This window comes from Typopeltis vanoorti, chromosome 8 (genome assembly GCF_054136105.1).
Source record: "Typopeltis vanoorti isolate ZY-2024b chromosome 8, IOZ_Tvanoo_1.0, whole genome shotgun sequence".
Lineage (NCBI taxonomy): Eukaryota > Metazoa > Arthropoda > Arachnida > Uropygi > Thelyphonidae > Typopeltis > Typopeltis vanoorti.
The window spans coordinates 81615586-81642351 of NC_143556.1; the positions used below are offsets into that span (position 1 = coordinate 81615586).

At 32.9% G+C, this 26766-nt stretch overlaps 1 protein-coding gene across 1 annotated transcript in view; it reads left to right on the forward strand.

Moving 5' to 3' along the window:
- Positions 1–26766, forward strand: part of LOC150104165 (head-specific guanylate cyclase-like) — a 109280-nt gene that overhangs the window by 68924 nt on the left and 13590 nt on the right. Inside the window, exons 4-5 of the mRNA XM_090396412.1 lie at positions 3125–3816; positions 22288–22606. Coding sequence (XP_090252538.1) covers positions 3125–3816; positions 22288–22606 — 1011 coding nt within the window. The remainder of the gene's footprint in view (positions 1–3124; positions 3817–22287; positions 22607–26766) is intronic.

Below are 26766 nucleotides of genomic sequence, written 5' to 3' on the forward strand. Positions count from 1 at the left end.
TATTCTCTACCTAGTCTTTCATTGCTGAAGATAACTAAAAATAGGAGGCGCTGTCAATGAAAGATTAATAGTCCTCATACCGATGTAACCACTTCTGAAACTGAAGTAGATGCTTATGATATTAGAAAGAGCTCATTGTACAAAATTAGCATTTAATTCTTGAAATGGAATCTAGCAGCGCATAGCGCGTATTTTAAGAAATTTAATTAAAAAAATAAAAACTGAAATTATTACGTTTGTAACCTCAAGGTATAAGAATAACATAAGAACATAAAATTCTATGTTGACAGAAGAAGTATATTTTTTCCATTCAGAAAGGAAACTATGAAAAAGGAATGGACACCTATCTTGAATTCGTAACGTTTACCCCTTTTTTTTTTCAGAGGCGTCTTTTTTATCCAAGAAAAATGGTAGTTTTATCTTTCCAACTGGAAACTGTTCCTTAGAAGTTTTTTTTTTTTTTTTTGAGAGATTTGACTAGTTCTGAAAAGACCATCATTCATGAGAACACTGAGAACGAACCTTCTACTCACATCCACGCTTTCGACGCCGAGCAATATTCTGATCACTTACGTGAAAGGGCGAAATACGATGAGAGAATATGATTGTTTACGCTGTGCATTTCGAAGGGCAGTCGTGACATTTTAGTTTGAAAAATTACACGTATATTATTGAGCCATTGCATTTTCTAGAATATCCACTACATTAAATTCTGAACTCATTTCAGAAGCATTTGGGATGTTTTTACATTGCTTAGTGTAAAAGGGAGTGGATGACGGATAACCTCTCTCCCCTCTCTGAAAAGTTTGCAGTTCAAGCCTATTTTTGGCATATAACATATGATGTCTGAATAAAATATATTTTGTGTCAAAATGAATATACTTTACACATCGTAAATATTTCTGAATCAACTGCTTCAAACATACGTAAAACGTTTTCTTAAGAAATCTGAAAACGAAAGGAATGCAGAACAAATATACTTACCCTTGCTGCAATGATAAATGAGAAAAAAAGTGAAATAATTTTAACAATATCAATCCTTTAATCCAAATAATTAAATCCTTCATCCTAACAATCCTTTCATTTAATTAAATCCTATATTCCAACAATCATTTATTCTAAAAAATTAAATCCATTGTTCTAACAAATTTATTCTAAAAAAAATTAAATCGTTTGTTCTAACGATCTTTATTCTAAAATAATAAAATCCTTTATTTTAAAGCCTACTGTTAACAAAGAAAATAGCGCTTTGAACATTCTGTGTTGTAGCTTGCTTTAAACTGTTTGTTATCGGCTGCATAACAATGCAGCAACTGTTGCTACTATTACGAGCTTAAAATTTCCTTGGTTTTCCAAGGATATTTTTTCCAGCGTTGTTAGTTGAAACGTTATTTGTTGCACGTGCTCCTGACATGTGGGTCGTCTAAAAACTTTAGAAGAAAAGCAGGTTCAGTGAGCATAACCATTCTTTCGTGATAAGTGTTTCTTGTCCAGAGCGCCTGATAAACATTGCAGATATAATTCTGCACGTATTTTTTTTTATTATTATTTTACGTTTAGGAAGCACAGACATCAGAGAGTAATCTACTTCCAGATTTTAAATAACTGATTAAAAAGGAAAGTAACTTGATTAAAGTGTGTTTGCGCTGTTTTATAATTAGAATGTACGTATTTTATTTAGTTATTTAAAGTGTGAAAATGAATTTTTGGTCACTAGAAATTCAAAAAGTCTTAACCTTTCTATACATTCCATAACCTGCTTTCGAATCCCGCCTAGAACGCGAAGAACCTTTATGAGGACTTTTCAACTGAAGGTGAGTTGCCGACCTTACTCGGCGGTGGTATGATTTCTTTTCCATAGGGTTTCTAATTCCGAAAAACAGGCCAGAACATATGCAATATACAGACATAGGAGAGAAAGTGAATAACAATTAACCACTCTAATCAGTCGATCTGGTTACGAAAACCTGCATAGTGTGAGTCTGAGCGTAACTGTAAATCAGATAGATAGATAGAACGTAATTTAGAGCTAACGATCAGCCTATAAATGAAATACGATATTTATATTTATTTTTATTTTGGGGAATGTTCACTTCGCTCAACAATTGGAGACTTTTTTCATTTTTTGAATGGGAAAGGTCTTCAATTGTTGAGTGAAGAATAAATTTGATCATTACGTCATCAAAGCAGTCAGAAATACTGTGATAAGTTGTCGACATTTTTCATCTTCCTTATGAGCAATAATTACCATAGTTTCATTTCTTCCTCTAACACCACCACCGCCTACTGGTAATATCCAATTTTTTTCATCTGTTAATGAAAAATAAAAAAACGAAAAATAAAGCTCAGTTTCAAAACTCATAAACCATCATTTGGCGATTTCAGGACATGAAATCTTAATAATGTATTTAAAAGTTAAGGCAAAATGATCGAATTAGATACTGTACGTTGGTTCTGTTTCCAATGCCAATTGAAAAAGAAACATAAAGTAAAACTACCAGTAATCCCATGTGCTAAAATTTATGGACAATGGCCAACACTAGAGTATGGCTAGAGTCATTCCATGATAACCATGTACATAATTTTTATTTTGTAGCGGAATGTTTATTTAAATTTTCAAGACTTTCTTCTTGTTGTAATATAATGTAAGTTTATTAAGAATTTAATAGGAATAAATAAATGGACCATTTTGATCTTCGAAATCACTCCTGTTTCTCATCTCACAGCCAAATTTTAAAATATTTTGTGCATCCCCAGTAATTTCATGGAAATTTTAAGCAACTTCCATGGCATATTTATAATAAGATACAAAAATTAACTGCAAATATTTTGAAATATGAAAACTTATATAATTACAATGAAAGTTGTTTTTGTACACATTTCCTGAAGATAATTCACAACTTCAATATTTGAACTGATTTCACCGAGATTAAAGTTCAGACAAAATTCATTAGTTGAAATGAAACTATTGACTTCTTTATTAGGTGCTAGATTACATAACAAAAGTCTATCTTTCTGTTGAGGTTCAGCAACTAAAAATATGTCCTTTCAATACTTCATATTTCCTAGATTTGGAAAAAAAATTAAAAAACATACAGATAATTAAATTGTTTTATTATTTCAGGGATTGCAGAATCTCTTTTGCTAGAAGAAGTAGGAGAATATCACGCATCATTTTGTCTTGAGATGTATGGAAGAGCCCTCCTTTTTCTAGGAGGAACTCTAGTGGATTTTTTCCGTAGTATCGAGAGTCTCCAAGATGTTATGATGCATTGCTATGACGACCAGTTCACCGAACTATTGGAAGTGAACGCTGAGAATGAAGAACTACTTCTTGATTACAACACCAGGAGGACTTATATGGGATACGTGTTTGTGGGAATTCTCAAGCAGCTGTCGACAGAAGTGTTCGGCCAGAACATCTCAGTCATACTGTGCAGACAACGAACTCAAGGGTTTCGCTATGTGGTGCAAGTGGTGAACAATTTGAAAAGACGGAGTATTCACGAAAAGTCGGAAAGGTATGCCAAAAACCTTTCGACTCTTCCCGAGGATCTTGAAGTATCGGTAGCAACATTCTGCAAAGCTTTTCCATTTCATTTTATTTGTGACAAACAATTGCGGATGATCCAAGTCGGAAATGGACTCGTACGTGTACTAGGAAGGAAAAGACATATTCACGGGGCCCGCGTATGGAAATATTTCGATTTTAAACAGCCTAAAGTTAAAATGGACTTTGAAGACATTGTGAATAAAACGAATGTGACCTTCTTACTTGTGGTTAATGAAGCTAGCAAGAAATATGAGCAAATTAAGGTAATGTAATTTTATTACTGTTTATTAATATTATTTTTATTAGTTATTGGCTTATCTGTTATGAATAAAATGCATATATGATATCAAATATCAGGTCGGTTCTCATATTTTAGCTTTCTAAAATAATTTATGTTAACAGAAGTGTTAAAATAAATTGGACTATAAAAAAAACAAAATGATTAAATCAATAAACGATCGTTGCAAATAGCTTATAACCCATCAAAGTAAAGCGTAAAGAAATGTGTAATGTATTAGCTGATAAGTACCATACTTCTGTTGGCAAAAAACTTATCATCAATAAGTTATTTACAGAGCGAGTGAATGACTTACTACAGCCATTCATAACATAACTCCTTGTAAGTTAGCTTATTGATGAATTTTGAAAAGTATAGTGAATATATGGCACCGATAGATTTTGTTCTCAAAATTTTGGGTAAACACCACAACATTCTCTAACCCTTAACGCGAAAATATTATACTTTATTTAAATTGTTGTTTCTGCCTTGATTATTATTATACATTAATGACCGATTTCTGCACTATTTCATATTGCTATGACGTTTAATTGATTACAACCCATAGGACTTATATGGGATATGCGTTTGTGGGAATTCTCAAGCAGCTGTCGACAGAAGTGTTCGGCCAAAACATCTCAGTCATACCGTGCATATATATATATATATATATATATATATATATATATATGCACATATAAATTAATTTTAATATAAGAATTGCACAGTTATCATTAATAATGCTTATTTTCCCAATATCTTATACATTCTCCATTGTCTGATTGATTAAAATTTGTGTTTTATTAGATTTTAGTTTTTTTTAAATAATAATATTTATTAAATTTAATATAATAATCATTGTTTCACAAATTATATACTTACCGCTATATTAATTTAATTAATTAATGAAAGCAAGGAAATGATTCAGGTCACAAGAATGTAAGCGCTTGTAGGCAACTTGAGGGTATTCAGTGTTATAACAAAATGAACGTAGTTTTTCAAGTTGGTTTGTTAAGATTTATTTTGGTGTAGTTCAATATTTGAGGATTTTTTAAATAAAATAAGTGAATTCGTGAGAAAAGACCCGGTTTGCAGAAGAAAAAATAATCTTTCATCAGGAAAATGCAGCACCTGCCCACAAAGGTGTTTTGGAAATGGGAAAATTAAGGGATCTTCCCTATGAATTGTTGAAACATGCACCTTATTCCCCAGATTTGGCTCCCTCTAACGTCTATCTCTTCCAAAAACTAAAACTCTTCCTTGCTGGTCAGCGTTTTTCTTCTATTCAAGTGGTGATTGCAGCTGCAGATGGGAATTCTGCTGATCTTACCGAGAACCACTACATGGACGGTATAATGGCGCTGGAGCATCGCTGGGATAAATGTATTAGTCTTAAGGGAGATTATGGTGAAAAATATAAATATTTTTTAAATTATAAATTTGTTTTTTCATTGTTAGGCCTAGAACCTTTCAGACCATCCTCGTAATAATAAAAAGGTAACACAAAATGAGCAAGGAAAGCTACTTTTATCCATATTGGTTCAGGAAGACGTAAGCTTTAAAAGCTCCGCTTTTGATATGATGATTATCCTAAAAATATTATAATAGCTAGGATGATGTTCTTATAATTTCTTTTTTTAAACTTGACTCTCGTTTATTAAAAAACTAGTCATTGTTATTATTTAAGACTGTTATGGAGAGTTAACCTGATGCTATAAATTGATTTGATAAAAGAGATCTTCAGCTTCCAAAATAAAATTATCTATAACTAATCATTTTAGAACAGTTTTATTCATGAATCGCGTGTATTATATTTCAGAGAAACCTCGATGCATACATTACCATGTAGGTTCTCTCCACTGGTTTGTGATAACATTAGTCTTTAGTCAGATAATATTTATGTAATTCCCACCCGTTAAAAATTTTGGACATAAAGTACGTGATTACCTGAGGGACTAATCGTTAGATAATCCGGAAACCCAGATGTAAAGATCTAACATGAATATTCTTGAAGCCACTTTAGGCCTCCAACAAATCAGGGTAGTATTGGTGTTTCACACTGAGCTATTAAAGTTCTTTACCACCAAAATCATTCACAGAACATGCATGCCCTTCATGAGTTTTGAACCAACACCTTGATGGTCAGAAAGCGGACACATATTCCTACTACCAACTAAGTAGTCCTAGTTGAACGTTTGTACTCTACTTCCTTGGGTAGTCCAAGTAGTGTTGCTAGACAGAACTATAGTCCGACATGACAGTGCGCCGGAAAAGTATTCTGCTGGGTGGATATCCGGACTTTGTGCAAACCATCAAGTGTTTCCTCTTCTTTTTCTTCAAACCATATCGTTGCTGTCGCGTTAAGAAAATGTTTTGTAGAGGTAGCAGTTAGTTACATAATTCAAACGTATTATTTATCGACCAGTGTTCCTATATCCAGCACAACGACAATAACTGTCTCCATACCGGAAGAAACAACTGATATCTAGATTGTCTCTGCCAATCAGACTTGCTATTGGGATGACACATAGGCATAAAATGTTCTCTCTGCATTCGACGCGACACTGCACTCGCCCAGCCCATCGGTAAAGGGAGTACTATGATTCCTCATACCATATAGATACTTTTCCGTCCTCTAGGAACCTAGAGATGATGTCGTTCACACTAGAGTAATTTACACTGTTGATTTCTTTGGTTGATGTTTGAGTTATCTGCAAATCCCTTCCACACAAACTTAGAATATGAATATCTTTACGTATTGTTCTACTTGAAGAGAATCACAGCAAAATCTTTGACTTCCTGGTCGAACGTATCCATATATTTACTGAGATATCCTCGCTATCTTTCGCATCCTTTGCTTATCAGTATAAGATTCTTTACTTTAAATATTTTTACGTTTCATTTCAGGGTTGATATGATAACTTCCATTCCCATTAGCTGATCACGCTTACTCCAAATGAATATTTGCTGATTCATTCTTTTGCCAATGTTCCCGACTAATATGTTACTCTATGAAAATAAAATAATCTTTACTCATTCTCTTTCATGTGAAATTTGCAGTGCACACACCTATAGTGGGTCCTACAGATTATTTCTTCATTATATATAGCAGTATCGCCAACTCGTGAAGATACGAATATACACATTTGCATGTTTTATTCTAAAACAGGGAACATACCAATGCTTATTTCAAATCAAGAAATCCGGAATCCTTAGTTTAATTTCTGCACGGATATATGAGTTTTTAACTTACTGCATATGAAAATGAAATAATAAAATAAACCAATTTAAACTCGAGATAATCTTAATTTCTATTTGGGAAAGCAAATATGTTATATTGGTTCCTTTTAGACGTTTGTGTATTTGTTTTTGTTTCAGATATCGCAAGAACATTAACTTTGTCTTACGTTATTGCATGTTATGTTAGCCTATATAATGAGTTACGCGCTGGTTTTTAGTGCTAGTAATAAACAGAGGCATTAGGGAAAAAATAGTTATCGCTGATTTAAAAATAAATAGAATTTTTTTCTCAGATATATATGTAGATGTTTTTATTTTTGCTAAGAAAGGTTTTATCCAAATTACATGCAAATATCATCAATTTATGTATTCATTAAAATGAACAGAACTGAATAATATTTCTTATAAAGCTGTAAACTGGGATCTTATGTAGAAATTTCGTTCTTTAAACAAGTTATAGCTTTCTAGAGAAGGACTTAAGAGTTTCTCAATTGATGTAGCGTAAATGTTTAGAGTCTTTAGCATGGCTATGTATTTTCTTTCAATCCATGATCCTTATTATTTTACTGTTTCAATCCAGCATTAGCTTCCGTGACTCAGTCGGTTTCGACGATGCCCTTGGTTGGAAACACTAGGGTTCGAATCTCGTTAAGGAGGCTAAGAACCTTTATCATGACCATTAAGTCGGGTGGGTTTTTCCTCCTGGAAACTGGGGTTTTCATCCTGAAAAACTGTCAAAATAGTCACAAGAACAGCACAATATACAAACAAGGGCACTAGAACAAGAGAATAGGGATTATTCCGTCAGATTTGATTTCGAACAGTTGCATAGTACAGTATGGTTAACGTGTAAGAGTAAAACAGTAAGGAAGGAAGAAATCCACTACTGAAGACGATGAAAAGAAATGATACGTGCTGTTTGTTTGGAGGGAGAGTCATGGATTTTAATTGTATCTAAGAAGATACACGAAGTTTGTAAGAATTTTTCAACTGAAGGCGAGTATTCGATCTTATACGGAAGACAAAATCTTCTGTCTTTGAAATAGGTACAATCTACGTACCTCATTACCATATTTACGTTGTCATTAGCGCTGAACAGTAGAAACAATGCCTTGGTATGTTAATCATTTTTTCGCCCATTTCCGGAATGACAATAGTAAGACATTGCGTACACTTCGTAAATATCACATTTTGTTTCTTAATGATCCTATGGTTAGACGATGCTTACACGTGTTCTTCTTTTACGCAGATTTGAAATTGTGGTATCTCAAGTCCAAATCGCCAATCATGCTTGTGGTACTGCGAATGACTTCGCAATACTAATACCTAAGTATCATTTCCTACATTTGGTAGTAAAAGAAATAAGATATAGTTTTGACATTATAAATAATTTGATAGTTACACGATCTCTGGAGTATTAATACATTTTTAACACAGAATAGCGAAGTGCAATTAGATGTAATTTTGGAGGTAGGTTTATACGAAAAACTGTTACTGTACATTATTCGCAATTGCTTAGACGTCTTGTAACAAAACAAGCTATTAATCTTTCGACTAAGACCTCATTTCTAAGTAGAAACGGAAGTCGAAGAGTAAATGTTTATTGATAAGCAGACAGCTCCAAAGACAGCATCATTTCAGATTCCTCTTTCTTTCTATTTCCTGATATTTGATAGGAAGCCCTGCCTACTTCAACATGAAACATTCAATAAAATTAGAAGATTGATAGCGATCCGGAGCATGCGTGCGCATCCATTTGTTTTCTCTCACTGATTTTGTTAGACATGGAAGGTCGTGCTGTTATGCCAATATCTTCAAGATATTGATATAATATTGTCAATAGCGTTAAACCACTTGATATGTGTAGGCTATAGATCACTTCGATTACGGAAAATACATACTGAAATTCAGTACGTATTTTCCTTAAGAAAATTTTCGAGATATCACAATTTATCTTGCAAAAATTATCCTAGTTGGATGGGATTTAATGAAATTTTGCGTCCCTTATCATACCATAAATGGCTTCTTATTATAAATACGATACGAGACACAATATTTCATTGAATTCCTTCAAATTGCAATCGTAAATGGCATAAAACTATAAACAAATGCGATTTTCAAACACATTTTTATTGTTTCGACAATTTCCATATTTATTATACCTAAATCATTAGAATGTATTTGCATAGGCTTGGGTAACTGTGCCCTTAAATTCAGTAAAATTAGATCATTTTTTTCCTCGTTTATACCATTCAGTTGATAGCAGATTAGTACTGTAGGCAAGTTAAGGGTTTTATATTTTTATTAATTTTATACATATTTTATTTATTTATTTATTTTCCATAGTCCGAAAACCCTGCTCTAAAAACCAAACAATTTTTTTTCAAGCCATTTGAAGTGTCTAGTAAGTTGGTAAACGGTGGTCTCACACTTGGCGATGAACTTCATCTTCCACATAAAGACAATCATAAACAGCCATGTCCACGGCAGAACGAATCTGCAGCCTGTCGGTTCGAAAGCGGATAAATTATCGACCATGTTAGGACTGCAATGCATGGAGTGATGAAGCTACACCATACTCTATATGAAAAAAAAAAAAAAAAAAAAGATAAGACAAGAAATAAAAGCATAAAATTACATGAGATGTTAAGTACTTTTTTGTCTTCTTAAACATACGAAGTTGAACAAAATTTATGTTTATTTAAAAAAAAAACAAACTCAATCGTCCTACGAACTTTTTAATCAATAACGGCCGATAAAATCTCCCATCATCTGCAAATTATTCCATTCCCATAAGAGATCTTTTTATGATTTTTAATTGCTTTTATGGGAACTATTCACAATAATGTTCACATGACAAATTGAATCGGGTACCAATCGAACTCATCTTTATCCGAAGCTGGGTAAGCTGGTGTTGAGAATAGAATTGCTTAAAGGAACCTAGGGATAAAAATCCAATGTATTCATTCTCTTAAACTGAAACGAAAAACATATGCCTTGCCATTACATATGAGACTGGCTAATCCAGCTTTAGTGTGGATAAGTCTTAAAGAAAAAAATTATTTTTTTCAAAACTTTGATGCCAACCTAGTTCTTTCCAAACGAACGGTATGCGAGGCGAGGTTCCGTGTTAAGAATAGCAAATATTATTTTTTTTTTAAATTAAAGAATCTGTATTCATTTTCATAATGCTATTCATCATTAAAAGTAAAAATGTAGTTCACAGACTACCAAAGAAATATTAATCTGTTCTAAACAAATCCAATCGATCACTTTTATTTGAATATTCCTCTACATCTTCCTGCACTCTCTTTATGTGTATACATGTAGCAATCATTAAAGTTACATGGCCTGGCAGTCATTTACAAGGGGCAATGACCTCTCACAAAGCACATCTCACGATTAAACGAACTTCACTTATATAAAATTGTACTTATCTAAAAGAGATGTTTTCCCTCACTGTGTACAGAAAAATGCAAATAATAATTCAAAGTAAATATTATTAAAACGATAGACTGATGTAATTGTGAACTAGAACGGACTAACTTTGTTGACATAAAAGATATTAAAATCTTTATTATCTTATTGATCTATCCGTTTATATTTATTTACGTGGTGCATGTTATTACACGCAAAACACAACGTATGTATTCAGTTGAAATCGATATTTCATATCCAATCCAATTTCCTAAATTTCATGTAAAACAGTGTTGTTCGAATCAAGAGTGACATCGATGAAGTTAAAAATGTCATATTTTCATTCGAAACAGAAACAAAATACTAATCACGCACTGCTGTTTTTAGGCACTGTGGCGAGATTTTAGTATAAACAAGGAAGACTATTTTTGGGGGTCGTTACCCTAGAATAAAACAAAAAAACATATTACCAACAGATTTTAGTAGTCGACCAGTTCACATGAATTTGTCACGTATCACCCACAATTTCACTTTCCTTATAGATTTTTTAGAAACAGTAATAATAATAATAATAATAATAATAATAATAAGACTATAACTTTGCCATGTGAAATATCTTTTTTGTCAAAGAGTAACATTTATAGAAAATATTGTGCTACTAACAGCAGAAATCGTAAGCAGAGAACATTTTCACAATTCTTAGTTAAACAAATAAAAAAAACTACTGTATTATATATATATATATATATATATATATATATATATATATATATGAATATATGAATATATATATATATATATATATATATATATATATATATATATATATATATATATGAATATATGAATATATTAACAACAATAGATGGACACGATAGCGTTACACACGTAGTGTTACTCTATAGTATATAATTATATACCATATACATAATTCAACAAAAGGTGTGACAGCCGGTGTTGGTAATATTTGGCCTGTTTCGATGAGTCTCTGACTTCCTGGAAATCTCTAATAATAATGATAATAATTCAATGGAAACATTGATATTACTCAAGAATTTGTTTTTTTAAAAAAAATCCATGCTCATCCATTTTTTTATTTTCTTGAATGGGTAAGAAGTGTAAAGGAGTGTGTGGGTGGGGGAGAGTATAGTCATTTGTCTAAATGAGATTTTGAACATTTTTAACTTGGTAAAGTTCATATCGCATATGAACTTTGCATTGAATATTTTTAAAACTGAAATTACACAGTATATTAGGATTATGGGGGGAAGAAATTATCTTATTGTCTATTTAAGATAGGATTCGTTCGTAATCTGCATTGCTGTACTCAATAGGATAGAAATGCAAATATTTTCACTGGGAAAGATATCTGAGAAAGGTTTAGAATTTTAAATCGATAATCACATATTTTGACTTCAAAACGACTTTTGATGCGGAAGATTGTGAAAACATATGAACCTAATAAACTTATTAGCATTACGGCTTCTTTATATGGCAACAGCGAGGAGTACATTTAAGAGAGAATATACTGGATGGTTGATAATAACAACTGGAGCAAGAAAGGGTATGTATGTCTTAACATGTCCCATCACCTTTTTCTATTTAGTTTTGTAAACGATATTGTGGTCAACAAGCATTTACGAGAAAAAGACTATCGTAGTTGATCATCGCGCAAAATGTGATCTGATGTGGATTATACTGCTAATATGGCCTTATTTAGAGCCTACGCAGATCAGTCAGTATAGACGAAGCGCTTTGGTCAGAAAGACCTGGTTTCGATCCTCTCTTCCCCCTCTATGACGTGAGGAACCTTTATCTGGTCTCTTTCGACTAAAGATAAGTTAGGCGATCTCATACGCAGATAGAAGGGTATTTCTCCAGGAAACCCCGGTTTTTCGTCTCTCAGAACAGGAATACCGGCCCCATGAACACATACGGATCAACAGTCAAAAATACATACTTAGACGATGCTTTTTATTAATGTAATTTAATGTATAGCTTGGGATGATTTTTTCAATAATTCTGAGACCCGTTGGCCACTTCTCACAGTCGTTTGTAAGGGAAGCTTTACAATAGACAGTGTATGACAAGGTTGTTAGAATGCAGAGCATTCGGTTGGTCAACAAGATCCAGTGGACATTAGGAAAAAGATGTATGGCCTGAATGAGATGGATGGACAATATAAATTTACATGAATTGACAAGCACTAAACAGAATTGCATTCAGGGACATAAATTAGCAATCCATTCTCAGGATAAACACACGTGGTACAGGAAGCTGTTCAGTTTGGTCTGATCTCCGTAATCGTTGGCTGCTTTAGGGACGAATGCATATATTTATGGGATTTCTTTAATATACAATGTGATCGAAATTAAAATATCTCTGTCTAAGGACTCGGGGAGCGTCATGCAGTGATCCAAAGGCAGCGAAACTTCCTGGAAAACATTGAGTGTAATGCGAAAGCGATATCTGAGAAAAAAATAGTAGCTCCAAAATCCACCACCGGAAGTGCTATATGACGTGCCGAATGTAGATTTAGTAATTTTTCTGTGTGTGTGTGTGTGTGTGTGTGTGTGTGTGTGTGTGTGTGTGTGTGTGTGTGTGTGTGTGTGTGTGTGTGTGTGTGTGTGTGTGTGTGTGTGTGTGTGTGTGTGTGTGTGTGTGTGTGTGTGTGTGTGTGTGTGTGTGTGTGTGTGTGTGTGTGTGTGTGTGTGTGTGTGTGTGTGTGTGTGTGTGTGTGTGTGTGTGTGTGTGTGTGTGTGTGTGTGTGTGTGTTTCATTTCTGTTATGCATTGAAATTCATTTTTTCATTTCAAATGAATTTTCGGCATTCATTATGATTCACTCAGCATTCATTCATACTACATTCATTATGCTGTAAGGTTCCATATGATGCCCGGCATGCCACGAACTTCACTCTTTGTACAGTGTGTTGAACGGCAGAACGTAAGTTGTTAGGACTGATGATGCGCACGTGTTGCGTTATGCTATCTTTCAGCACTAGCAAGTTATCAAGATGTTCCCAATAAATCCTATCTATCAGAAAACCCTAGAGCGAGAAGTCACCTGAGGTCCGATCAAGTGACCAATAGGAAATGCATTGGAAAACGTGCAGTTGATCACTAAGGCTTCCGTGAAATGTTCACGAACAACCTCCTGTACGGATCGACCGATGTGCGAAAGGGCTCCATTCTGCATGAAAATGAATTAATCAATGCATAGGCGTGGCACAACAAAATTGTTTATCATATCGCGATACCTCTCGGCAGTAACTGATCAAATCACAGAAGTCGACTGATGAATGTCCTCAAAGAAGAAATTTCTAATAATAAACGAAGCTGAAAACCCGCACTGGACGATACCTTTGGTCGAATGCAAAGGAATGTGTTGGACTGCATGCAGGCTTTTCGTAGCCTATACCCGGCAATTATAGGTGTTCACAACTCCGTTCAGGTGAAAGTGAGCCTCATATCCACATGAAATAATCCACAGCCATGCAGCGTCCAACTCCTCTCGAGTAAGGAATGTTAAAGTGAATGTCAGTTGACTTTCAAAGTCATGCGAGCTCGAATCCTGTGACAGGGTAATCTTGAATGAGTAGAAATGCAGAATCTTCCGTAGAATTATCCAGGCAGTTGTTTAAGGCAATCATTGTCTTGATATACAGCACGTGTACTCAGGAACCAGAACTGTTATGCATGGCCTGCTCCACAACGACAATAGCAACTTGTTGCGAAGTGACTGGTTTGTGACCTCTGTCAGGTCTATCTCTCGCGATCCCATTTAAAAAGGATTAATTATTAGTCACAGAGCACATGGAGATAGCGGACCTAGTCGGTATTTGTTCAGGAGACGAAATTCACGGAGTGCAGGGACAGCTTGAAATTGTTTAGGTAGTACAGCTTAACGTGCAAACCATATCGCCCTCACCTTGGATGGTAGTAACAATCCAAATGGCTGGTAAAATCCTGTGTCCATCTTTAAAAAGCATCCTGGAACTTGTTTATAAGGGAAGCCCGTTCTGGAACTTGTTTATAAGGGAAGGTCGTTATAAACACACGTGCTGTTTATAATGACCAGGTGGGAATTGCGGAACTGCTTTTTTTCCCTCTTATATATCGCTTTCGCTTGACTCACCATGCATTCCTGCACAGATTAGTAGCATTTGGATTACTGGGATAGCTTGACAAAGCCTTAAACTGAGATATGTTAATTTTGATCTTCTCGTATTATATATTTCCACAAGAAATTTTCATGAAGATTAATATGGAGGCTTAGTTATATTGGGGAAGTTTTTACCTAAATATATTTGGGAATTTAGATGAAACTAAATTGAAACCTACTATCTTCTTCATTTACAAACGCGAAAGATTACAGTTTCAAAAAAAAAAAAAGTCTTGAATTATTAGGGATTTAGCAAGTTCAGAATTGTTTTATTAAATCTTCAAAGTTGAAAGTATTATCAAGCGAGATTAAAAACAACTTTTGAATATTCTATCACAATTAGTTATCGGTTTGTCAGTAGAAAATGGTGCAAGTCATTTGCGCTGTTGATTTATCGAAAATATTAGCACTTCCGTGTTTAATGGAACGAGCAATACAAGAGTTCTTTACGTATCCGCAGATGTTTGGAATCCGCATGTTCGTATGAGCCTGAACATCTGAAAACATTTGAGAACTCCAAGTATCCCTTTTCTCTATACTTTAGCTGATTAACTAATTTCTCGAGTTATCTTGGATGTTTGATTCAATTAAAATGCCACCTTTCCAGTAGCGTTTGCAACCCGCTATTACTGTCTTTTGTATTCGTCATTGATTTTGTCATTTTATGCATGATGATGAACCTAATGTCTTTCCTTCAATCAAACTTTAGCTAATTAGTTAATGCCCGACTTCAGTGACCTTCCACTGCTATGTTTTAATTACGGATACAATCTGATCTCTGAAGAGAGAAGCTTCGAAGAACATTGTTACTAATTACCATAATAATCTTAATAAAACCGATACGCTTTTCCAGTCCATTATGTTTATTAATCTCGCTCTTTGTTCTGTTTCTGTAGTCATTCATTATTTTTAAAAGTTACATAATTAATACAAAGAACCGCGCTCGTATATTGAAAAAAAAGTCAGTTGTTATGGACTTTTGTTACTGATCTTCAAGTTACTCTGGAATATCAAATTACTCGCTAGTGCAGATATTATGCAATTTTTCTAACGAAAGACTGTCGACGGACAATTTCTTTGGAATACCCAAGTTCCTTTTATTTCTCTTTAAATATGCCATTTCCAGATTATAACAGACAATTGCTTCGGGCTTTAGATTCTACTGAAATATTTGATGGTGAGATTGCTGCATGACTTCTTTTACAGAAGATACAAAACGTTTTTTTTTTAGCTTTACGACTTTTTTTAAATTTAAACTCTTCCGGATAAAGGCTACTAGCCCATAGTACACATTGGTATTAGAACTATGGGTAACTGAAGATTACAGAATTTAGAAACCCTGTATTAAAGATACAGACACTTTTTATAGCCACTTTAAGGCGAATGATAAATGAGGTATTTGTCTCACACCAGGCGAGAATATTCATCTTCCACCTAACGACATTCACACGGCATTCATGCTGTGGGGATAAAAACCAATGGCCTGTTGTCGGAACGCGATACGCTAATCCATGGAGCCAACCAGGCAAGAAGAACTTATTTTATACAGAACCTAACTCTATGGTCTATTGACTAAACTCCGTTACAAGTGAGACGTCATATTGCAATTGTAATAAAACAACTTTTGATATGCACAAAACTAGTCTATACGAATTTTATCCAATGTGCCTTTAATCCTGGGCTTTTTTCCGTTGAGGGAAAGATACTTGACTAAACCTTCAGTGAAGGTGAGTTGGCCGATCTCATGTGCAATTAGATATTTTTTGATTACTTTTTTTTTTAAATATACGGCAAATCAGCTAAAGAACACACTCAAATCTCTGTAATCGTAATATACTAACATCAAATCCTATGCTTTGGACAGTAATATCAACAGAAAAGGAGTCATTTGTCTGCGTGCAAGCGAGAGCATGCATCCATGTGTATTAACAGCGACCGCTCCTTTGTTGTTGTCAACGATGATGTTATTGTGTTTTATAATAAAAAATTTCCAGAAATAACTTTGAGATTTTCGGAAATATTATTTTTAACATATTTACTGCAATTTGAGACTAGCTGACGCTATCGGTTCGATTCTTTTTTTTTTTTTTTTGTAGAAGATAAAATCAGGAAAAAAATTCCTTTACAGCTTTAATATAATTTTAAAACTTTCTACTTTCTTTTTATTTCAAAAATAATTTCTCCTTTACTTTTAGCGTTTCAGGCGCAGTTTTCTCTGACCATCAGTAAAGGTTTCTGCCATCATTATATATGACGAAATCCAAAAGTTTTTATTTATTTTATTAAGACCTTTTTTGTTAAGCATGAGCTATTCGGAGGTGTGCATAATTTGTCATGGCCTCAGAAGTGGCAGCTAAATTATGCAGAGTTAATGTGCAACACAAATTAGCTGGAAAAGTCGCTTCTCTCTATATATCTATTCCATATTTCAGCTTCCTTCATTGTTATTTTTTATTAGTTTTTTTATGATCATACACTCCCATCAAGTTCTTTGAAAGCTTAGTAAATTACTACTACAAAATTTTACATAACTGCCATTATTATTATTATTATTATTATTATTATTATTATTATTATTATTATTATTATTATTATTATTAGAGCCTCTGTGATTTTGTTGGTAAGGACAGTACCCTTGGTTGGAAAGATCTGGGTTCAGATTTCATGCAGGAAGTCATAGGGACTTTTCAGAAGAAACTGAGTAGCTGCTTTTGATATGTAGATAAGATTAACCACTCTATCAGACAACTAAATAGGTTTATATGAAACCAAGTCACTTGACCGTGACAGACCATTGAAACCCAATGTGTTAAGGAGGAGAAGACGAACGGTAACACAATATAAATTAAAATATCTGAGAACTTGTTTATTTGCATGAATACATTCTTGCCCGAACTCCTAGTCATTATTTATAATTATCTGCACTTCATGAAATGAGTTTTTATGTGTGATTAATAATTGATAATAATAACATATGTTTGGCTTGTAGCTGCTGATCTCATAGTCATAAAATGTTTAATTCTACACTTCGCATAAATTTTGTCTTTTTATTGAATGAAGTTTCTTTCTGTGCTTTTAGATAAACATGAAATATTAAAGATTATGTAAAATATGGTAGCAGTAATTTACTAAGCATTCAAATAATTGGCCTGGAGTGTATGATCATTATATAATTTTCTGAAACCGCAAAATTCTTCCTGCTATATTTTCAAATTTTGACTGAATGTGAATGTGTGTGTGTGTGTAAAGGACCTACCCATTGCCACTACGATCTGGGAGATTGAATTTTAATAAATTATGACGTTGTTTGTTAGATATACCAACTTAATGCAACTTTTTCCCGATGCAAAACAAAAACCTGAGGTGCCATCTTGGGTAGGTTTAAGAGTATGAGAACAAAATCTGAACAATTTACTAAGTTTTGATACGTTGATATCGGGTAACTTTGTTAGGTTTACTGATTAATATAAAACACAAATACGATATCAATAAAACGATATAAGTAAAACCGTTAACAAATATTTAACAATTATTAATCGCTAACGAGTATTTAACGTACTGACGCTCAAACCAACAGGATGCGAATAAAAATTCCGCATTAGCATCGATACTTGTGATTCTCCTTACGAGGTAGATGGATTTCATCTTCTAGTGTCACACCACCATCCCACTTGCAAGACGGACTGAAGTGGCAGAGAAAAAAGTTCCATGTTTATTATTTGGAACTGGGTTTCTGGAGTCTGTATAAAATAAATAAAAAATAAATTGTTAGACTAATAGTATCCTTAAGTATGCTGTTAGTCAACCAAGCTACAGGGAATTCTCTTCAAAATAATGCGTAACAGCGATATTTCATCCAAATGATATGGTTTGCAAATGAGATGAGTGCGGTTAAGCCTGATTTTTATGAGCTACATCTGTATGATGTTCACCTTCACCGATGTCGTAATTCTTCAGGTCTAACTAATATAAAACTTCTAACGATGACAGTGAAGTTTATAGCCATCTAGATATTTCTGGAAAGAGAACTAATATCTTACGAAACCTTAGGAGGCTGCATAGATTTTCGACTAGCTTATAAGCAATGTTAACATTTACATCTTTGAAGTAATGAAGTGATTGAAGTGATACGAAAAGCGTTATGCATATCGACACATCCATTTGAATGTGGTTGCTTCACTATATATAATTGTATTTAAGAAGATTTGCTTCTTAAACACAATTGATAAGGATGAGTTGGTTAATGAAACTGTCTAATTTCTCTTTTTTTTGTTCTTCTCGTCTATTAAATGCAAAATGTCCTTCTTTTAGAGTTTTAATAATTCATCTGTACATTGTTATAGAGATTTAGTTTAAACATAATAAAACGACGTGTGTGCCTGTGCGAATTTATAATAGGCTTCCAGAAAACTGTACTACTTTCCGATTTTTCTTGATGAAACCTGCAATTAATTGCTTCTTTCCAACTGTATATTAAATTTTTATTTTTGATTATATGAGTTGTGGAAACGAAGAATATTATTCAGATTGGTTTCACTATATTTATGCTAATTCGATCGACTATTTTTTTAAATCATGCGAAGACCTAAGCCAAGGTCCTAATCTTAATCAGACTGTGTGCCTATCTCTAAATTTTGGGAAGTGACTGCTGTTAATTGTTTATAATTTTTTAAATTAATTAATTAATTATACATCTCTCTCCCACCTCTCTAACTTTAAAGGTGTTTCCTCCTACTGTACGGCTGCGACCAAGACATGTGATATTATACGCATGCTGTATTAATCGTTCTTCTTGTATTCATAATTCAAAATGTTGTTACAATTTCCACCATTTTCTTGAAACACGTTCAAGACATATTTGAGCCAAATAAGAGTAATAAATTATATTTGGTTTTCTCTTATATGTGTAAAGTCATTAATTAAAATGTATATTATGTCTAATGCGCATGTCTCTATTACATTTCTAGTATAGAATAAGATGTTTGTTGGTTAGCGACATTGTAAATTAAATATGCTATAAATCAATTTTGATAATTTCAACATGCAGTATTTATGTAATTTGTTTTCTTTTTATGATTTATTTATTCAATTATTTATCTTTATAAGGTAAACCCAAAAGACATCTATAGATTATCAGTTTATTTATTAATTTCCCAATTTTCAAGATTATAAGCTTTATTTAATGACTTTGAATAAAAATCTCCTCCAAGGACAGAAGTTTAGTAATTTAGTTTATCTTTTGCTCGACTCATTATTTTGGTTGAAAGAAGGAGCATTTCACTCCTTCCCCACTGTAAAATTGTAAAATTATTAGATTCCTACAACAAGAATTCCCGAACACTAATTGGCTCAAAGTCTCTTTTTTATTCTGATAGTAAAATTGATTATATTTCTTGAAAACTTTCATTTCAAGAAATAATTATTTTAGATGCTTATCATTCACTTGATTTTCTTTAATTTTCTTAGAAAAAGTATTACCTCTTCCATTATTCAGTTTTGGTTAGTTTACATTTCCTGGAAATGAATATATCATCCATATATCTCTACCAAATAGACTATTTTAAGTTGGCTTCATACAACGTTTCCTCTCCAAACCTCTGGAGATTAGCTACTATTAGGGACATGCAAATTAACCCATGGATAAATTATTGGCTATTAAATGGTTAGTATTAGTTATTTATTGGACCTTTTAATCTGACTGAACTAATGCGGTGCTTGTATAGTTCTAATTCATTTGAAAAAATGAGAACAAAAATAGTAGAATGAGAGATAAAGTAAGAAGTGCTTTGATTATGGAATTAGTGAATCCAACAGGATATTATAAATGCCACAGATTTGGAGAACTCATTCCGCCCATAAAAGAACACAGTGGAGTGACTTACTTCTGGATTTTTGATAACTCATATCGATATGGTGTTACAGAATTGCGGGAGTTTATTAAATCTTCCAATCAATTGATACACATGAATAATTATGTAATTTTCTTGAGTTCAGCAAATTGGCCGTTCTGTCAAAGACTGAGAGCCGGATTATGGAAACAGATGGTTTATTATTATGATCGGTTATTCATAATCAGTTGGCATGAGCACTCAGTGTTTTTTATATTCTACTAAGTAGTCTATAATATTTCAAAAGAGAATAGTAAAAATCAGACCTAATCTGTTTTAGCTTATTTAATCGTACTATCGGGTAAGGAAACTTGTTAGTTGAATTTCTTATCTTTTTTGAAGACAATACAAAACAGGGATGCTGTCAATTTTTTGGTTTTTAGATTAAAGTACATAATTCTGTTTTTCGTTTCACAGTCGGATTAAATAATTTTATTCTACTTGTCACATATGCTTTCGTTACTGGGCGATGTACAGTCTTCGGCATTAGTAGCGGCTATCATTATTCAACTTCAGATGGTTAAAGGATGTTGGCAAGTTTCTATTATCTTTCAGGAGGATAGATATTTAAAAGTTAAAAGCTAAGAAGAAAGTGTCCTTTATCGAGAAAACGTAATGATGTTCTCAGGAGACTGACTTGCGAAATAGCACGTTTTATTCGATCGATTCAGTCTTTATTATGAAACATGAATCTCTGCAAATATCAGGTTAGCAAATATATCCCTTTATAAAAAAAAAAAAGAACACCGATAGTTGGGAAAAGATCTTATTTCAAGTGCTTCTTTTGAATGTTATAAAAATTAAATGCTGTTGTTGTTGTTGTTATTGTTTCGAAATTAGGCGCAAAATAACTAAGGGCTGTGAAGCCAGTGCGTTTTAACTGCATGTGTTCTGCTGGTTGGTTTCTCTTTTACGGCATGAGAACCATTGATTTTAGGATGGGCAAACCTTCCAAATTCTGCATGAGACCAGCTAACTCGCCTTAATTTGAAAAGTGCGTCCTAGACCAGAACGATTTATTTTGTTAAGAGTATTTTGAATACTCTTAACAAAACTGAAGAACAAAATCATGCAAAATCATGAAGATCAAAATTTTAATTTCCAGTTTTATATTTCATATAAACTCTTAGCTGAATTCAGGATATTATAATTCGGCAATAATAACAGGAATATTATCATGGGTGAAACCTGAGAACTTTATTATAATATGATACAAAAAAAAAGCGATGCAAAGAAGGAGGGTTCTTGTGAGTGATGAGTGATACAATTGGAGGATCGATATGGATGCTTTTAACAAGCACACAACAAAAGGGATGAATATCGAACGGTGAGCTATCAATAAACATGTCACCGGGAGAAAAATTCTCTGAAATTTATCTGCTCTTTCAGAAAATGTAAAGTGCATCTGAGTGGTAAAAAAGCGGTTGGTGGGTGAACTGTCATTTATGTAGAATATTCAATAAAATATTGGCTGTTAAATTATAAACACAGTAATACAAACTTGCATTTCCGAGAGGAGGAATTAAAGCATTTGATTTCTTTTAGGAGATATTTCTAAACTAGTGAAAGTGAAGTCACTGAATGTTTCTTCACGTATGTAATTTATTTTCGCATGAACAGTTAAAGGACTGAGAGATGACAGTGCTTTCTTCCATTATTCCCAGGATTCAAGAAAAGTAAGTATCATAAATTGCTTTACGATTGCTTACTTTTGTTTATTGTTTATGTGTTTTTCTTGAATGTTGCAGGGTATGGAACTCAAGGGTCAAATGATCAGCTGTCGGGAGTCGGACACTTTAGTGTTTCTAGTGTCTCCCGTAGTGGATGGTCTGGAGGCGATGACAAGCAGAGGCTTGTACATATCGGACATTCCCATACACGATGCCACTAGAGACATTATTTTGATGGAAGAACAGGTAAGAGCTCAAGACGGATTAAAGCGAAGAATGGACAAATTAAAGAGCAACATACAAGAAGCCAACAGAGCTGTAGAAGAAGAGAGAAAGAAAAATGTCGATCTTCTCAATTTGGTGTTTCCTCCACATGTAGCTAGGAGTCTCTGGCATGGTAAGAAAATGAATGTTCAATAAACATATCGAAATCTTAATTCTCTTTATATACACAGAAAGGTAGCATTTTTATAGATTATTATTTTCATTGTGCTTCTTAATTAGGTATAGAAAATAATGAAAAGTGCATTTCTTGTCAAAGAGAGAGAGAGAGAGAGAGATAAACAATTGTGATTTCGTTATATTCCTGTTTGTTTGGGGAGTTCCATGTATTATCTATCCCTGATTAATTACATCTAATTACATCTAATTACATTACATCTAATTAGGTCTCTAATTAGAATAGGCTATTATCTACCGTTATGTGAAACTGTAGATAACAATCTTAGACGCTATAAAGAGAGTTTATAGCGTCTAAGACACATCCTTTATCTTCTCGGTTCTGTATTATCGGCAGATATGAGTATTGTCTAGAGCAGGGGTTGACAAACTTTTTTAGACCATTGACCCTTTCATGGAATCCTTGATCCCTCGACTCCCATCATGTTAAATAAATGATTAAATGTTTTCGATAATAAATTTGTCAATTTAAAAAGAATAATTTCTTCACCCTTTTTACTTTATTACTGCTTCTCGATAAGATTGTCCAGGAAATATTGGCTACAATCTTGGTGATTTAATGACAAAACAAGTGAGAAATATATGTTAGAAGGATGTTGCAACATTCCAAAGATCTCAATTAGAATTTGTCCAGCCACATTTATTGAAATAAGCATGGTTTCTCGTCAAAGCTTCAATTCTATATCTTCGTGTGGTTCTTTTTTTTTTTTTTAATTTAGAGGTCCAATTATATTGGATGAAAGAATGTATATGAAAAAGAAAAATAGAAATATGGCCTCATCAGTTGATAGGGATCTAGTGACATGAAGAAATGTTAGCCTGCATTTTTATGTAGTGTAAATAACACTCGTAGAGAGACACTAAATAGAAATGAAATAAATAGAAAATATATACTTGGAAGGGAAGACTTTGTGTACTAATTTGAACAATAATATTGTTAATAATACAAGGTGAAAATGACAACTAAGGTTCAGAACAAATAGGAAATCTCTTATTATATTATTCTGTTTCTCTATTATCCAAAACGCTTTTCTTTCTAAAGGTAGTAGAGTAGTTTGATATGATTGATAGATGGATTATGCAGGCAATTCGAAACCTTCAAAGGGAGAAAACAAACGATTTTTAAATCTTCGGAAAATAGAAAATACATTTTATTTATTAATATAGTCAGAAATAAAATTTTAATATCGCAAAGAATTCTAACAAAAATTCAAAAGCTACGTTATTTTATGAGCTCATAATGCAAAATGAAATATTGCATTTTATCTTCTAGCTTGCTTCGTGTAGAAAATATTAAATTTAATATTTGACAATGAAATATAATAAAATATTCAATATTTGATCGTTCTTCTTTACCTTTTGAATATTGATTTTAATAAATACTTCTACGCATTGTCAAAGTATTATCTCATAAGTTGCCTTTCATCCGGTTTTCTTTCATAAGTAGGATGCAATTGGTATTTATTCATTACACATTCAATTGAATGAAGAGTGGAAAATAGGAAAAAGATCTTTATCAATATTATGAGAGCTTCGCAAAATTATTAAGGTGATTTCAAAATCTCTATACACTGTACTCGTGTTATTAAATCAAACATTTATTTGCCAAAGAATATAACTACATGTCTTTAGAAAAAAATTTAAAAAAAAATAGAAAAATCATTAGATAAAATCCAACGGTAATCAACTATAGTTTAACAACTCCTCGTGTTTTGGAGTCACATAAAAAACGTTAAAAACCTGTGTGTCAAATTATGTCAAATATAAAGTCTACAGCATATGTTCTATGCAGGAACTGCCATGAGGTTGAATCAGTGCAAAAATGATAACATCACTATACACAATTCTTATTGGAAAATTCATATTTTTATGATTATTTTGATATTTCTAAACGTGTTGATAAATTAAAGATGTCGGTAAGTAGCGAAAGAAAAAAAATCAACAGAACTCGACGAAATCTGCAAAGGTTTTTTTAAATGCCTAATGAGACTTCTTCCAAAAACAACAATAATGCTGAGTATACAAACCAGTGCATAGTTTTATTACACTTCGAGGCAACCATTTTACTACTAACCGAGCGAATCGATAGAGGGTGAATAAATATGGGGTTTCTGACAAAGGCAGAGTTGAATATTTTTAATAACGTTACGTGAACAGGTGCTGATGCAGGGGTTATGTTAAACAGGATTTCGTATTACTAATGTGTTGGCTCAGCCTGGATGTTCATCTTGTGATATATTACTTTGGCCACTTCTCCGTTTATCTAGATAAGGTTTGGACGTGCGGCCTCATCATTGTGCAAATTTTGCCATTTATATGCTTCTCTTACGTCGACAGATACAGGAGATGGTTTGATATATGATGTGCTGATATGCTAGAAACGTATTCTAATGTTTTAGAATATTTTCAGCACTATATCATTTACCGAAAAAGCAAAATTAAGCAGAATAAAACTTCCTGTGTGTTTCACCAGTTCTGTTTATCAAAACCACTGCAGTATACGAAGAACTCGTTAACTTGAAGTAGCTAGCAGTTTCCTTTCTCAAAAATAGAGGTTCTCTAATACTATTTTTGACGCATGTTATTATACAAAGACATTATGGGTTTTTTCTTCTTTTTCCAACTTAAATAAAATGACACTGATTTTTTGTTGAACGTCTCTTCAGCGCAGTGAAAAGGAATAGATAAGGCAATGTCACTCTTGGTTCTTCAGAACCTTGTTCTTCAGAAAAGCCAAAGGTTCGATACTGGTCAATGATATTAGAAAAAACAATTTTCAGAATGAGAGGGCTTTTTCGAAAGAATACGAGATATTTGCTGATCACAGTCAGCAACACCAGTAAGTTTTCTTTTCCGGATAAACAAGATTTTTCATTCAGCAAGAAATAAACTCACAGTATGAATAAGAACATCAAAGTTGATGTTCTTGTCCGATTTCTGAACAAAATTATATTTCTCTTTCTTCATTCAAGTGTCAACTTAAACATTTCATTGGTAAAGTAAACAAAGCTTTTAAATATTTTAATACGATACTAAACTAACTTCGAATAAAGGTTTTGCTATAAAATGCAAATAGAAAAAATTTGTTTCTGAATGACTTCTATGATTTCTAACGTTTTGTTAGAAAGATCACTGACTACACACTGAATAGAATTTATAAGATTAGAAAGAAGCTCCTAATTCACTCGAGAAAAAAAATGCAAATTTTATTGGAAATGTAAATATGTTACTGTGACCTTGTGTTTTATTACTGACTGAAAATTTATGTCTTTAATTATTTTTGATATATATATCGTCTCCATGGAGCACTTATTAATATTTATATCTCCTCCTAAATTTTATGAGCTACTAGAATAATTGCACAGATAAATGAAAACAAATGTCACAGTTTTCGCATTATTTTATTTATTATTATTTTTAATACCAGAAGTGCATTGACTACAAACCATAATTTCTTTCTTTTAATGGCTCTGTGTAGGTTGATTACGAGTGTGTTTTTGATATTGCCGAGACTTTCAAATTAGCAGTTTGGGATAATTCTTGCACAGTGGTGTTATTCATTTTCTTAATGGTCATTCTGAGACTATACATTGTAAATGGAGTTTAATTTTTAAACCTTAAATTAGAATTTATAAATTTTAAGGATAGAATTTTGAAATAACTGAAATATTCATCATTTAAAATTTTATATTCGCTATTTAAAGCCTCTTCTATCTTGGAGTTAACATTAGGAATACTGTGATCTAATTATTCTCAGTGCTGCTACACCACAGAAGTCATAACAAATTTTCTTTATGCTACAGCCGTACGAAAGGCAACTTCATCGTCTTTAATTTATTACATTTAGCATCATTTATTGCTTAGAAAATAAATTTAAATCAACTTATCTCAGAAGTACTACTTTAGCTAATATTGACAATTTGCTTCATGTTTAATGTGTTGCGTATGCAGTGGCGGACGTTTTTCGTGTATTTGCTTTATGAATTAAAAGTTTCCACATTAGCAAATTTTCATAATCTAGTTCTTTTAAAAGTGAAGCACCATCTTTAATTTAAAAGGAATGTAATCAGTGATTTGAAGTGGCACTTTTAAAAGGTC